General features: G+C 44.6%; 1 protein-coding gene across 6 annotated transcripts in view; it reads left to right on the forward strand.

The window, feature by feature from the left end:
* The window catches only part of SLC7A7 (solute carrier family 7 member 7), a 37,145-nt gene extending 21,279 nt beyond the window's left edge, over nucleotides 1-15,866 (forward strand). For all 6 annotated transcript variants that reach the window (XM_037129306.2, XM_037129307.2, XM_037129310.2 and 3 more), the window contains exons 3-10: nucleotides 9,850-9,975; nucleotides 10,702-10,846; nucleotides 12,514-12,637; nucleotides 12,858-12,961; nucleotides 13,240-13,336; nucleotides 14,585-14,734; nucleotides 14,930-15,113; nucleotides 15,333-15,866. In XM_037129306.2, coding sequence (XP_036985201.1) covers nucleotides 9,850-9,975; nucleotides 10,702-10,846; nucleotides 12,514-12,637; nucleotides 12,858-12,961; nucleotides 13,240-13,336; nucleotides 14,585-14,734; nucleotides 14,930-15,113; nucleotides 15,333-15,439 — 1,037 coding nt within the window. In that variant the 3' untranslated portion in view covers nucleotides 15,440-15,866. The remainder of the gene's footprint in view (nucleotides 1-9,849; nucleotides 9,976-10,701; nucleotides 10,847-12,513; nucleotides 12,638-12,857; nucleotides 12,962-13,239; nucleotides 13,337-14,584; nucleotides 14,735-14,929; nucleotides 15,114-15,332) is intronic.
* The last annotated feature ends 210 nt before the right edge of the window (nucleotides 15,867-16,076 follow it).

The raw sequence follows: 16,076 nt of genomic DNA on the forward strand, positions 1-16,076 counted from the left end.
AAGAATGGGAACTGGCTTGGAGAACGTGCACTGAAGAAGCAGGAACTTGCTGCGGAGGAGAGCTGATGGGGACTTTGGGAAGAGAGCCTCCGAGCTGTCACTGCTGTAGGATTACGTGGGGAGCTTTGAAAACCTACTGATGCCGGGGTTCCACCCCGGTTTCTGACTTCATTGCCTGGGTGGGGGCTGAGCACTGGACCTGGTTAAAGCATGTCAGGTGAGGCCCATGTGCAGGCAGGATAGAGAAGCGCTGAGGTAAGTGGAGGGTTGAGGATTGTTCTGTGATTATCGAAGGCAGCACACCCAAAGCCAGTAGGTCATCAGACTTCCCTGGGAAACCCTGCCATAGATTGCCTGCATCGGGACTTCTGAGGTGAAACCCCAAAGCTGTAGGTGGTTCTAATGCTCACTCAGGCTTGGGGTTCTGTTTCTGACGACCTGAACTTGACCTAGCTGAGCAAACCAGAAAGGATCCAGTGAACAAGGACCAGCCAGCTTTGAGAAGAAAGGGAGCAGATGGAGTGGCTGAATACGAGACCCTCCTGGTACACACTGCATGCTTGCTCCCTGATGGCGCAGAGCCACGGTGACTAAAGTGCTGACTGAGTGCCGGGAGGCAGAGTACAAGGATCTGATTCAGTGACCCCTAGGGATTTGCTTGGTGTGTCTTCTTGCCACATGCTGTCACCCGTGATGCCCGCGTAAGCGAAATGCTTCTCTCACCTGAAGAGGTGAAAGAGTCTGAGCACCATCTGCTCTCTGAGAGTTATAACAGCACCTGGGAAGGATGGAAGAAATAAAACCTGAAGGAAGCCAGGAGAACGTGTATTTTACCATTTTAAGGTGTATACAGTTAGGCATCGCAAACAAAATAGGCAGCAGAGAAAAGGAGGAAAAACTTGGTCTGGCTCAAACAGATCTGAGGCTTGTTCAGAATGTACACCCGTCCTTCTGAGGAAGCCCCAGTGGTGGAGTGTTCTGGACGCAGATGGGTGTGAGCAGGCCTGAGCATACCAGTTACAGAGCTTGGCTGCCCCTGAGCAAGGTGACTCTGAGTATATTATATGAAGATCAGCAGAGATGTGTGGTTTTTCTTGAGCAACATACAATGAAAAACTTGTTCGTACCAGTTAAGCCCCACAGACCGCTACCCTTCTGCCACCTGCTGTGGGATGAGTGGCGTCACTGGTCAGAAGACACCTGAGATGTATTACTGGCGACTTCAAAATTCAGGATGTGAAGTGAGTGGCAGGTGGAATTTCCATCTCACTGTCATTTGAAAGCCGTGTATGCGATGGAAAAAAACACAGACAGAGTGCCTGGCTGTAAATGCCAGGGTACCGGAAAGACAGGCTCTGGCAAGGGACGGAGCAGATTTCCTAGGGTTGGAAGAGGTGTGTTTAATTAGGTTTTAAAATGAAATTTTAAAGGAAAGGAAAAGGCCCTGATAATAGTATAAATCTGGGTATTTTGGAGTCTTTGAGGTATTATATAGGAAGAATAAAGATGAAAAGGTTGCTCAGTAATACACTTGGAGAAAATAGGATAGAAGACTGGGAATGATGTTTTTGGACTCCTATCTATAAACACTGAAGACTAAACATATTTATTTGAGTTTTTACCTTTACTGCAAGGAGGAAACATTTTCATATTTGATTAGAATATGATCTAAAAGAGTATATTTTGTTAAGAAATGAAGGATTTGCCAAAAGAACTGAGATTAATGTAGTATATCAGAAAGTGGTGGGTTGGTATGAGGACCTGCTCTAATAAGGATGCCTGCTCCCCGGGGCAAGGTCATGTGTTGACTCTTTTGACTGTGGTGAGAGGGAAATTTCGGGACAAGGAGATACAGACCTGTCGAAGGGTTTTACTGCCCAGTGAGTGTACCGAACAGTACCACCCAGTGCCACTTCCAGCTCTGCCTGCAAGTCAGTTTCTTCTTAGAGCTGAGTGGAAGTTACAGGTATGCGCCCATCTCTTGGAAAGTACACAAGCACACAGCCTCTGTTAATCCTGTCTGCTTACGCTGGGAAGAAGAATTACTACATGGCGTTTTCAGAGGTTCTCAGGATCCACTTAGGGAATTTCCCTGAAGGTCTCTCCTAGTACGAGTGCATAGAAATGAATTCTCATCCTAAGGCAAGAAGCATGGTGAAGAGAACGAGAGGATAAAAGCAAGAAGAGACAGGAGTGGTGTCACTGGGGGCACAAACGGCACACTATCGGATCAGAGGGGGAATACTTTGCTTTCCTAAGAAAGATGATCAACTTTATACCAAGGGAAAAATATGGTGGTGAAGGAAGCTTCAAGTTCCTGAGCATCTTTTACTAAAGTCAGCTGCATTCCATTAAAAGCAGTACCTGTATACATTTAAAAAAATGGTTTATTATGGAAAATTTCAAACGTATCTGAGAGTGAATAATATGATGAACTTCCAGGGTTTGTGAGTGACACTCAGCATGTTTTATCTGTACTGCAACTACCCCACCCTCACCCCACTAGATGAGGAGGATGATGGTTTGTGCTTTTTAAAAGCACTCTGTTAACTTCACAAGCTGTACTGAGCATCTTATCATGTAACAGGTAAAACTCCCCTGCTGACAGAAATGTACAAATTGGGTCAGAACACAGCATTCAAATAGAAACTGGCAATAAGAGACCCACAGGAAACAAATAACAGCAAAAGGTGTGCAGTGAAGGTACGTCAAGAACATGTAAGTTTAGGAAGCAGGTGTATCTCCCTACTAACTCACTGTGGCGGTCATGGTGAGGGGGGTCCGTGCTCATTGCCCACAGACTATGACTTAACAGCTTTCCCTTCAAATTTCCATCAGCTGTCTCATCTCCTCAGTCCCTTCCACATTCTCTTGTTTCACCCTTGCCTGGGGCTCTCCAGGCCCCCAACCCCAGACGCACCTGTACCGCGGATGGGCTGCCTAACCAGGCTGCCGCCCACGGTTTCCTCTAGGCACACAGTACTGCCAGCTTCCAAAGGGAGGGCCAAGGGCTCTCCTTTATTAGCATCTTGCTCCTTTTTGTTCTTTTATTCTTTTTCCATGTTGAGATTGTTTTATTGCTTGTTCCTCTTCAGATGCCATTGCTCCTGGGCCTATTCTCCTCCTGATTCTCAATTCTCAGATTGTCTGTCACAATGAGTGTCTTGCAGCAACACTTGGACCCACTGACCTGCATCCCCTCTCCTCCAACTCTTACTGGAGAGTCACTGGCAGCAGGAACCAAGAAGGGTGCAAGGGACAGACCACCAGGTCTAATGAGGTCCAGCGAGGTGCTGCCCCAGTACATTACTTAAAGCAAATCTAAGACGTTAAACCACTTAACCTGTAAAGCTTCAATATGCATCTCAAAATGACAAGGGCTTATTTATTTTTATTATTATTGAACATAACCAGGAGTAATGTGGAATCCTTGTGAGGACATGACTATGCTTGCTCCTAGAAAAATAAATGTTAGGTTCCACTGAAATATACTCTAAATTTTAGGCAAAGAGGTTGCAGAAAAATTTAGGGCAAAGAATTAGCCTGTGATTAAAAAGTAAAAAGACTAAGAGATTCTTTAAAATGAAATTATTAATTTTTTATTATTTATTTGTTTTTAGAGAGAGGGGAAGGGATGGGGAAGGACAGGGAGAGAAACATCAATGTGCGAGAAGATACATCTGTTGCCTCTTGCAGGCCCCCAGCTGGGGAACCTGGCCTGCAACCCAGGCATGTGCCCTGACAGGAATCAAACCAGCAACTGTTCAGTTTGAAGGCTGGCACTCCATCCACTGAGCCACACCAGCCAGGGCTAAAATAAGATTCTGATAAAATAGTTGGAAATGATCTTACTTAGGAAGAAAAGGAGAATCATCTGAAGAAACCAAAGTGATTGAACACATTGCTTTTTGATAAGCTTAGATTTTTAAAGATAAGATACACAAGAGCTGGTGAAAGGTGACATAACCAAGACGAAATACAAGGGTGACCCAGAACAGCAAGAAGAGTGTCCTGAAACTTGATGCCCAGAATAAACTAAGATCTGAAGGGCAGACTGAGGGCACTCAAAGATGCTAGCAGGGGTGTCCAACCCATGGCCTGTGGGCCATATCTGGCCCAGGATGGCTATGAATGTGGCTCAATACAGAATCATAAATTTATTTAAAATCTTTTTTTTTTGCTGATTAGTTTTTGTTAGTGTTTGTATATTTAATGTGTGGCCCAAGCTAGAAAGGGTTTAATAAAAAAACCCAACAGGCTGTCCTGGCTGGGTAGCTCAGTTGGTTAGAGCACCGCCCTGATATGCCAAGGTTTCAGGTTCATTCCCCTCAGGGCACACACAAGGTCAACCAATGAATGCATAAATAAGTGGAACCACAAATTAATGTTTCTCTCCTCTCTGTCTTGTTCTCTCAAGTCAGTTAAAGAGAAAACCAGTAGGCCAACAGATCTAGGCCAACAAAAAAGGCAAGACCAAAAGAGTTAAAGAAATAGAAATACATGTCATTTCTTTAAATGTTTTGAGCTATCCACTTGAAGACAAATGGAAAGAATTTATAATTATCTGAGATGACAGAATCACTACCAAACATCTCCAGGATCCTGGAGAACAGGAAGGGTGTAAAAGGAAGCTGTTGAATGATGTGTTAGTTTCCTATTGCTGCTGTAAAAAATACCACCAATTATTAACTTGAAACAACACAAATTTACATTTTAACTGCTGCACAGGTCAGAAGTCTGAAATGGGTCTTGCTGGGTCAAAGTCAATGTGTCAGCTGTGCTGAGGGGAGAAGCCATTTTTTTGCCTCTTGTGGCTTTTAGAGGCTGCCCACATACCCTAGCTCATGGCCCCCTTCCATCATCGAAGCCAGCTGTAGCTAGTCAAGTCTTTCTTACATGACGTCACTCAGACACTGACTCTTCTGCCTCCCAGGGCCCTTATTCTGCCCACCACGACTGGTAACCTGTGATAGCTTTCTTCCCCCAAAAAGAAAGAGAGGTGGATTCTGAGCATTCTGCACTGATAATTTGGAGTTGATTTCTGCCCAAATTCTAGGCTTACCTTGTTAGCAAAGTATGAGAAGAAAGGAGAATCTCTAGGAACCTGTATGGATTCTCTAAAAAGAAGCCATGCTCAGCTAACCTTACTGTTTGTTCAACTCTAATTTTTCTTTAAATGTAACATACACGGAGGAACAGTACCTATTATAAGTGTACAGCTTGATGACTTTTCACATATTGAACACACATGTATAACCAGCATCTGCATCACGAAGAGCAGCCCTCAACCCCTTCTCGTGTGACTCCCAGTCACTCCCTTCTGCACCGCCCCCTCCCGCCCCCAAATGCGCAGGAAGGAAAATCACTGTTCTGATTTCCAGCAGCTTAGATTAGTTTTACCTGTTTTTATGCAAATGGTATAAAGCGTGTGTACTCTTCTGTGTCTGGCTTGTTCACTAAATATGTTTGTGAAGTTCCTCCTCTGTGTTTTTGTCTGTAGTTGTAGGTGGCTCATTCTCACTCCTGTTTAGTATCCCTTTGTACTGATTTAGCTACTGTACTGTGGATGGGCATTTGGTTTGTTTCTAATTTTTGACTATTACAATGGTTGTGAACACTCTAGTATAGATAGGTACTAGTTTTATTTGAGTTATTTGGTAGCATCATTAGATTGTTAGAACAGAGACGTGTGCAGATTTCGGAGAGGTTCTTGGCAAACTTTCATGGTATTCTTTTCTTTATCATTTACATTTTTAAATTTATTTTTTGAGGGAAAGAAAGATCAATTTACTGTTCCATTTTTTAATGCATTCATTGGTTGCCTCTTGTATGTGCCTGACCAGAGATTGAGTCCGCAACACTGGTGCATCGGGACAATACTCCGAGCAGCTAAGCTACCTGGCCAGGGCTCTCATGATATTCTTGCTGACCAGGTGGAAAAAGGTGGACTAGATAAAAGAATAGTTTGGGAGATTCCTGATTCATGTTCTAGAATAATTCCAGCAGAGAGGAAGGCCTATGGTGATAGAGTATAGGGCTCTGCCTATCCTGGGCAACATTTTTATCAGTGGCTTCCAGGGAAGTTCGTTCAAATGCCTTCAATTTTGTATTTGAATTCGAAGGCATTAGAACTGACAAAATTAAGGTGGAAAAAATCCATTTCTAGCAGATGGGAATGATTCCTAAAAATTTACAAAGGAATGTAAAGTGTCATGTTTGGGGTCTTAAAAAAATCATTTTTCTAGTCCCAAAAAGGGTGAGAGGGAAAAGCTCATCCGTCTGAAGTGGGGCCAAAAGGAGCTGCTTTGGCAGTGAGTTCAAACCGCAACCCCGCAGTCTGTAAAATGTCTGCGTGTCCAGGGAGACACGGCAGTGCGGAGTGCCGTGAGTGCAGAGGAGAGGACTGCGAGCATGAGTTGTCTGGAGGCCACGCTTGTCACACCAGAGGCTGAAGAAACTGGGCTTTTAGCCTGAAAGAGGGAAGACTCAAGGGGACAGGACGTCCAGGTATAATGAGGAGAAGGGTCTTTTGTGGAAGAGACTTTCTTGATTCTGTGTAGCTCCAGAGGAGAGAGGCCTGGAATTACTGGGTAGAAGTTGTGAGGAAGATGTTTTCGGCTCACCGTAAAGAAGAGCTATTGATTTCTTTAAAAACGGAATGACTTGTCCACTAAAGGGTTGAGGTTTTATAGTCCCCGGGCATTCGAAACAGAAAATGGATTCAGTAGCATCCCAAGTTTTGTGTGTATGTATTTAAAACTAATGGTGCTGGAAGAATTGTAGGCTTACCATTTTTTTTCAGGGACTTCTTAGTTTGGGCATCTAAACTGTAATAAATCTGGGCATCTGATCCTGAGTGGATCTGCAAGCTTCATTCTGTTCTGGATCAACCTAGGCGGTGCTCTCCTGGCTTTTAGTTCCAGAGTTGATGCTGGGCCTTAGTGCTAGAACCAGCCTCCTACTCCAGGAGCCTAGGGAGGCTGGGTTGGATGACTCATTCAGGAGCATCTCTTTAGATGCTTATAGGAGTGACTTCTTCGTAGCTTCTCTTTTCTCCAAAGCAGGTATCAAAGCACGAATGAAATTGCCCCTTGGTCAAGGGTCCAGCGTGATTTCAGGCTATTTCCTGTGGACTTGGGCCAGTGTTGGGTGGAGACTGTATTGCACCTGGAGGTAGGAGGGTAGGGCATCTCTGTCCTTGAAGTTAACTTGCAGCTACCTTTATATTCTAACTCCATGTTCCCTTCCTTTCCCTGCCTCTGAAGCAGGAGGTTGGGCTCCACAAGAGCAGTGTACTTGGCTGGGCTCTGGTCAGCTGTGTCTGCTGGGGGTGGGGACGAAGAGCCCAGTCAGCACCGTCACTTCCCATACGCATTTCCTGTTTCATGGCCAAGAGGCCCTCGAGGAAGCGGGGTGTGGGAGAAAGTGAGGGCCAGCTCTCTTTAGGCAGTTCCTCTGCTTTTTGTTTCTTTCTTCTTCATTCAAACCAGCCACCCCGCCTCCCCCACACCCAATACAGAGAGCAGATCATGGCAAGATGGGGTTTGCTGGTGGGTAAAAGGAGGAATACAAGTGGATGGATATGGGAGTAGAAAAGCAGTAGGGATCCATGTGTTTTCATTTCAGAGTTTGTTGTAATAAAGGATGATGAGCTGGCTTTTGCCTGCCCACTTGCCTGGCACAGGGCTGCAGGCTGGCTCTGAACCAGAACGAGTCCCTTAGCCTCTCCCAGTTTGGTATTGTGACCCACAGTTACTCTGAGGGCAAACTGTGAATTTTAATTAGGGGATCCCATTCCTTTGTGGCTGTGGCAGCCTCAATTGTCCTTGCTGTTTGGAGTTCTACTTGTATGACAGAAGCAGAGCTCCAGGGGTTAGAGGTAAGGGTTGCAGGAGGAAGAGAAGGGGCACGAGGGCTGCTGCAGGCAGAAGTCCAGTGGGGAGTAAAGGATGGGTGACTGGCTGAGGAGCATCGACAGATCTGAAAGATTTGGGGAGGATGAGATACAGGAGCTTTAGCCATTTTGTAGGGTGCTTTTGGAGAGTACGCTTGCGTCTTTAATTATTAACTAAGCACTGGGATGGCTTAGAGTTATGGGTGCATTTTTGCCCAGCTCTGTGATAAGATTTGATTATTTATTGTCTTATTAGGCAGAAAAGCAAGTGCTTGTATGAGACAGGAATGTCCCTTTTCTGGGAAGAGCAGAAAAGAGTTTGGGCAGTGAGTAGAAAAGGAAGGATGTAAGGACATGGAGAAACAGACAGAAGGAAGGACTACCATTCTGTGAGGCTGGTCTTTCCTGCTTCTCAGGATGAAGTAGCCTCAGGTGAGAAAAATGCGGCCAGGACACAGCAAAATGGGAGAAGTAGAGACAGTGACGGACACACCACTGCCAGAACTGAGACGGCGAGTACTTCCTGACTATGTGGATGACCTGAAGCAAGCAAACCCAGTACTGGCCTCACTTTCTCCACTGATAAGGTGGGCTGACTCTGACTTGCCCTTGGAACCCTTGGGAGAAGGACTGTTGAGCCATCTTCCTGTGCTCCAGGTGCTGAGCTGGGAGGGAGGGAGCAGCGAAGCCATTCACTCTGCCACAGTGGGGAAGCTGTGGTGTGTGTGTTTCCTGCTTGTTTAAGAGGTTGGTGGGGGACTGAGGAACATTCTGCTGAATTTCAGAATTGTTTCTTTTGATTTTATTCCCTGCCACATCCTGGGGCTCTTATTGGTCAACCTCATAGCATGTGCTGGCTTCTCATCTTGAATTTCTTCCTCTGAAGTGGATCGTAACTTTTTGTGGGAGGTAATAAATTTTTCTGAGGTTGTGACAAAAGTTGTGGACATTAAAAAAAAAAGATTTTATTTATTTTTTAGAGAGAGGGGAAGGGAGGAAGTAAGAGGGAGAGAAACATCAACGTGTGGGAGAAACACTGATCGGTTGCCTCTTGCATGCCCCAAACTGGGGACCTGGCCTGCAGTCCAGGCATGTGCCTTAAAGGGGACCTTAACTGGTAACCTTTAGTTTGCAGCCCAACCCACCGAACCATGCCAGTCAGGGCTGGACTCTTTCCTTAGAAAAACACATATACTTTGGATATATCTACATAACACTTTATAAAGAACATCAGGCCTAATGGAAGCCCTAGGTTAAGAACTCTGGCTCTGAAGGATTGCCCCTATGTCAGGGGAAGGACTTGAGGAACGTCTGTGGCTCTTGATTTTTCGTTGGTCAGGAAAAATGCCCTGTCCCCATTTTGTAGGAATCTTGGTTCCAAGGATCTTTCCAAACACAAACACAAGCAGCTGAGCTGGCAGGCAGTAGCAAGAAATCTGGCCTGCATCCTAATCCTTGGCCACATGTCCTGACCTGCTAGCCCAGACATTGGATAAGTCATCACAGCACTCATCAAGGTTAATAGTAATACCACAGCACCAGACTACTGGGTCCTGGAGCCCAGATTGGGGGTAGGAAGGGTGGGAAGGGAGGAGAAACTGCGACTTTTCAGAGACAGCAGCCTTAACACATCCTAACTCCCTGGAGCTAAGTCGCCTCCCCCTGCTGCGAGCATTTGTGTATGTAAGCAAATCCAGTCACTTTGTGTCACCTGTTTGTCATCCCGCTGAGGGTGTGTCTGTCTGTCTGTGCCACTATGTACACAGATGCTTGGCAAGTTCTTTTACATGCTGCTGGTGAGGACATCCTGGGCAGAGGTTTCCAGTACAGCATAGGTCTGAGCCCAACACTTGGCTAAAGGTCTATTTGGTGACTGGTACTGGAAAAATTGCTTGGAAGTCTAAGGCCTTCTGGATAGTACAGCCAGTTATCAATCAACATTATTTTTCTTTCAGGTCTCTTAACCTTCATTAACTGTGCCTATGTCAAGTGGGGAACAATGGTGCAAGATGTTTTCACCTACACTAAAGTATTGGCTCTGATCGCTGTCATCATCGCAGGCATCGTGAGACTTGGCCAGGGTGAGAAAATGTAGTATCATCATATATTTGTTAAGCATTTTCTACGAGTCATCTTCCTCTAAGTGCCATTTGTGCATTATCTAATTTGGTAGGTCCTATTATTCTCGTTTTATAGATGAGAAAATTAAATCTGCAGAAATAAGTATCTTGCCTAAGACCCTAACTGTTAAGTAGTGGAGCCGAAATCTGCACCTAGTTACTGACCCTAAAGCCTGTCCTTCACCTTCTATGTGTGCTGCTTCCCTGAGGGGGATGGGCACAGTGAAAGGGCTGCCAGCCATTCACTGGGGGATAGCTTTTGCTGGCTGTGAAGCCCAATGCTGTGGCTACAGGAGAAATGAACTCCTTGTACCCAGTCCTCTCGTTTCCATGTCTGAACACCTACTCTACAACTACTCTGTTGACCTGGGCATATTGAGACCTGCCCTTCCTCCACCCCATATTAGCTCGGTTTGGTGTTAGACAGTGAGAACAGAACTGCATCACTCCTGTTCTCTAGCCCTTTTATTCCTAGGAAGCCACACTGGGGCCTTCCTGTCAAGATCCCCATGCTGTACCCTGCAGTTGGCTCATCACTGTAGATGTGTCTTTTCTGTTCCCTGCTCCTTCACTGACCCCTTGCTGCCAAAGGTGTTCTAAGCCACATTCTTCCACTCCTTTTCTGGATCACCTTGAAGTTGGGAAATGGGTCACTAGTCCTGCCTTCCCATGTTCTCTGGGTTCCAGGAGCCTCGAATCACTTTGAGAATTCCTTTGAGGGTTCATCATATGCAATGGGCGACATTGCCCTGGCACTGTACTCAGCTCTGTTCTCCTACTCTGGCTGGGACACCCTCAACTATGTCACTGAAGAGATCAAGAATCCTGAGAGGTAGGTACCTCACCAACATTCCGTGGCAATAATGACAGCCATCATTTACTGTGCTTCCACTGTGTGCCAGACAGCATACCACAGCCAGTGAGCGAGGTTTTCATCAGCCCCATTTTACAGATAGGAGACCCAAGGTCCAGACATGTAACTTGTCCATGACCACAGTAAGAGCTGAGATGTGAACTTTCTTGTGTATGTTTAAAAAAATTTTTTAAAGGCTTTTTCCAAAATTAAAAAGGGCCTTTTTACATTTGCTTATTCATCCCTGTATTAAGGCAGGTTGTACCATGTGGTCATGTATGCTTCTAACACAAAGATTTTCCTTGGTAGGTTTTTCACCCACCCTTATCCCCACACAAAGAACTTAAGTTCATAGATTCCCGGAAACCTTCCCTTTGTTTCTCAAATTCATGGCATAGTTTTTTTGTTTTTTTTCCATTCAAAGGTATCACCTCACCGCTGTCACTCTAAATTACCTTCTAGTCCTGCAGAGTGAAGAGCACTGGACAGGGATTCAAAGGGTCTGGAGCTTCTTCCCACTGTTTTGTTGGGTGACCTTGAGGATGTCCATCTGTCTTTTTTATCTCTAGTACAGGAGTTGAATTACATGATCTCCAAAGTCTTTCCTGGCTCTGTAATTCAATGATTCTGGGAATTAAGATTTACCAGGGAGTGGGATTTCTATAAATTTTTAGCTAAAATAATCATTTTTTTGGCTTTGAGAAACAAATACTCCTGGTACACTTCCAGTGTTGCAACCCCAGGCAGGAGGAGATAATAGAAGCAAGATGAGGCTTAAGTGCTGCTTCCACCTATTGGACAGAAACTGAATGACTTTCAAGTGTTTCTTCCACCTCCTCCCCACAGTCTCACTGTGAAGTGTTACAAAGATCATGGCTTCATTGGGGGCAGGGGTGTCCAACCTTGCTGTGTCTCTCTGTGCCACACTGGAAGAAGAGTTGTCTTTGGCCACTCTTCGTGTCACATTAAATACATCGTGACATGTAATCACAAAGCACCTCATGTTTTAGGTAAATTTACAATTTTGTGAATTGTAAAATTCTCAGCCATCCTGGCCTACATGTGGCCTGCAGGCCCCAGGTTGGACACCCCTGGCTAGAGAGACCTCGAGAGGTCTTTGCATCTCTCTTGGTACTCAAGCTCCTCAAACTGAGTAGGGGTGGGGGGGTGGGCATATTTCTTAGGTTGCTTGTTCAGATACACATTGTCCTTCCTGCTAGGGGACTATCTTATTCTATGGTGACATGAGATTTTACAACTTGCCTCCATAATTTCTTCTTATACAATATATCTCAACCTTAAGACAAATTTGTCAATATTTACATTTTTTTCCAATGTTCACAATTTCAGAGATTCTTGGGTGTAAAAAAACCCAACCAACCAACGCCTCCCCGCCCCCAACCTCCTATCTTCCTTTGCTATTATGTGACATACTTTTTTTTTTTTTTGCATAGTAGCCCTTTCTCCAAATGTGACATTCCTCTCCCTTGATGCCCTTTAGTTCTTAAGAGTTCAAAGCTTAAGTCACTATCCTAGGCAACAAAGGCAAAGGCATTGGTGGAATAATGTGTGACAGGGTCTAAGGATTAAAGGAGATGGGGATGCAACTGTAGGACTAACGTATCTATTATTCTGTTTGGCTGTAGGAATCTGCCCCTCTCCATTGCCATTTCCATGCCCATTGTCACCATCATCTACATCTTAACCAATGTGGCCTATTACACCGTGCTAGACATGAGGGACATCCTGGCCAGTGATGCTGTTGCTGTGGTAAATGATTTGCACTAGCCAAGGCTGGGGGTGTTTGTGGGCTTCTAGGTATAGCGCTGCTCTTGAAAGGCCCAGAAGAGGGAGTCCTTGGAAGGATACTGGGGTACAGGACTTGCAAGGAGGTCCTGTTACCACTGTTGTGGAAGAGTTGGGTTCCAAGTAGTGGGAATCTTGGGGCATGCCTGCTATGCCTTTCATTACTAATGACTCTTTTCCTTAGACTTTTGCAGATCAGATCTTTGGAATATTCAACTGGACAATTCCACTGGCAGTTGCACTATCCTGCTTTGGTGGCCTCAATGCCTCCATTGTGGCTGCTTCTAGGTATGAGTGGTATCTTTTACTGGCGGGTATTTTGAAAGCTATGGCAGGGGAAGGTAAGGCTTACAGGACCCAGACTTCAGTCACTGTGCTCCCCAAATGTCATTTACGGCCTCTGTGCTCGTTTCCATCAACAACATCTAGTTCTTACTAATCTCAATACTGAACTCCATCCACACTCTGGGGTGGGGGATGGCAGAGGGAGGGCTGTGTGTCACATAAACTAGGCCGTACCCATTGCCCCACAAGTTTCTCAGTTTCTCCTATCTTACTCAAAATAGGCTTTTCTTTGTGGGCTCAAGAGAAGGCCATCTCCCTGATGCCATCAGCATGGTTCATGTTGAGCGATTCACCCCAGTGCCTGCTCTGCTCTTCAATGTAAGTGATCTCCAGGATGGGGCTGAAAGCCACATGGTGGGGGAAACAAGTAGCAGCAGATGCAACTGTCCTGGCTTCCTGAAAGCTCTCCTGGACATTCTAATGGAAAAACTAACAAACATCCACTGTGGGCAAGACACTGTGCTAACTGCTACAGCAGTTCTTAGGACAGAATTTACTTTCTTTAAGGAATGGTAACCTCCTTTGGTTCAGAATAAGGCATAAAACACATCAGTTACATTTTAATAACTGCCATGATAATGAGTGATGTAGCAGTTAAACAAAGAAACTATCACTTCTGTGGGGGTAAAGGGTGAATAAGAGGACTTTAAGTGTACTCAAAGTAAGGTTTTTAAGGTTAGGGTTGCAAACAGATCTCTCTCCTAGGCTTCAGGTTAAGGGAAACAGCATCAGAGAGCAGTATGGAGTTAAAGGTAGGTTGGAGCCATTATGGGGAGGCTTAGGCAAGATTTTGAGGAATTGTTTTGAGCTCTGCTTTATAGGGGGTTAACTTGGCAAAAGCTTTAATGCACCGAAAAGAATTCCCCTGAGGCTATTGACTTAATGTTGGGTTGGCCAAAAAGTTCGTTTAGTTTTTTCTGTATGATGGCTGTAGTAGTGCTTGTTTTTCATTTGAAACAATTGTTAGATTGTACTTTAACAGCTGTCACATCAGTGTGCATTTAAAAGAAACATCAAAATTGATGAATTTTTGTTTAGCCATTTTAATATTGAAGATGATGATGCACATTTTTTCGCACATTATGCTTTATTATTTCAAGAATGGTAAAAATTAAACTGAAACACAAAGATTTGTGTAGTGTATGAAGTTGCTATGACTGATTGAACGTGTCAAAAGTGGTTTGCAAAGTTTCTTGGTACTACTATTGACATTTTAGCCAAACAATTCTTTGCTGTGTATGTATTGGCTGTTTTATGTATTGGAAGATGTTTAACAGTATTCCTGGCCTCTACCCACCACAGAAACCAATAGCGGGAGACAGCGGACTAAAAATATCCAAATTAATAGTGTTTGGTGAAAATGAAAAACGTTTTATTTTATGGAAAAAATGAAAGACTTTTTGACCAACCCAAGAGAAAAGGAATGAGCAAAGGAACTCACTTGCTAAAGAGGGTGGGAACAAAAAAGTACAGATGGGGAGACTGAGGACTTAAGAGGGATTTGGTAAAGGGGAGTGAAAATCCTTGAATAAAAAAAGGGCCTGAGGAGCTGACTTGTGCTTACAGGGTATCATGGCATTGGTCTACTTGTGTGTAGAGGACATCTTCCAGCTCATTAACTACTACAGCTTCAGCTACTGGTTCTTTGTGGGGCTGTCAATCGTGGGTCAGCTTTATCTGCGCTGGAAGGAGCCTGATCGACCTCGTTCCCTCAAGGTAACTCACCTCCAACCTATCTGCTCCATCTGTTCTGGGGATGCTTATGAGATGGTTTATTCAGACCTTTGGTGGCAGTATGCTGAGATGAAAGGATTGGGAAGGCAGCTCAGTGCTCTGATCTTCACTGGAGGTGGGGTTATTTTGGCTGTCAGTCCTGACCTTAACTTCTAGTTGTTTCTTCTGTGCCCTTAGCTCAGCCTTTTCTTCCCCATTGTCTTCTGTTGCTGCACCATCTTCCTGGTGGCTGTTCCACTTTACAGTGATACTATCAACTCCCTCATCGGCATTGGCATTGCTCTCTCAGGCTTGCCCTTTTACTTCTTCATCATCAGAGTGCCAGAACAAAAACGACCTCATTGCCTCCGAAGGATTGTGGGTAAGATTTGGATCTTCAGGTTGACTTGGCTAATGCCATCCCCCCCCTTATTTTTACCTTTTCTGTAGATCCTGTCCCAAGTCACCTTTACCCTAGCCCCTTCCTGTTGTTAACCTTAAGGTTTAACTGAATTGTCTCCTGTGGCCCAACCTCATTCACTGACACTCTAACTCAGTCCAGTTGACATCTTCTGAATCTGATTCAAACTTCTCTTTGTAGCATCTGCAACATGGTACCTCCAGGTCCTATGTATGTCAGTTGCTGCAGAGATGGATTTGGAAGATGAAGGACAGATACTCAAGCAACAAGATCCCAAGTCTAACTAAATAACATCCAGAATCCTGAGTAGTGAAAAGCAGGGGCCTCTTGTCTTCTACTGGCTGGAGCCAAGGAAGTTGAAAAGGAAAGCTTACTTCTTTGGAGGTACCTGTTCAGAAGCCTGGTCTAGGCAGCTTCAACATTTGAACTTGTTTTTTGGGAGATAGACTATAATTTATTTGTTTTGCTACATATTGTTCCAGATTTAAAAAAATGGATGATAAAAGCAGCCTGTGGTGGGAGCATGTGCATGTCAGGTGTGGGCCTTTTTGTTCCAGTAGCATATTCCCATGTGTTAAAATATTCATTCAACCCCTGGGTGTGTACCTACCCACTTGTTTCCTTTAAAAGAGCCAATAATGCTCTGAATTTCCTGTCTCCTTTAGAGACATGAAACTGTATAGGCACTGGACAATAAAAGGGTTATGTTCCTAAGGTCTGTGTGACTTCATTTTATACGGTCTCTGGGGCAGTTTCTATTAGCCTGGCAGGGAGACTAAAAACAATCTAATACTTGAAAGTATCCAAGTATTTCTTCCCTCTCAAGCTAGTTACTGAAGGCTGATGCAACCAATCTCTACACTTGAGCGGCTGCAGCGAAACATTAAGGTTGTTAGATAGAAACTACCACTGTGAATTTGAGCA

This window comes from Artibeus jamaicensis, unplaced genomic scaffold (genome assembly GCF_021234435.1).
Source record: "Artibeus jamaicensis isolate MK-2021 breed Jamaican fruit bat unplaced genomic scaffold, CSHL_Jam_final contig_887, whole genome shotgun sequence".
Taxonomy (NCBI): Eukaryota; Metazoa; Chordata; class Mammalia; order Chiroptera; family Phyllostomidae; genus Artibeus; species Artibeus jamaicensis.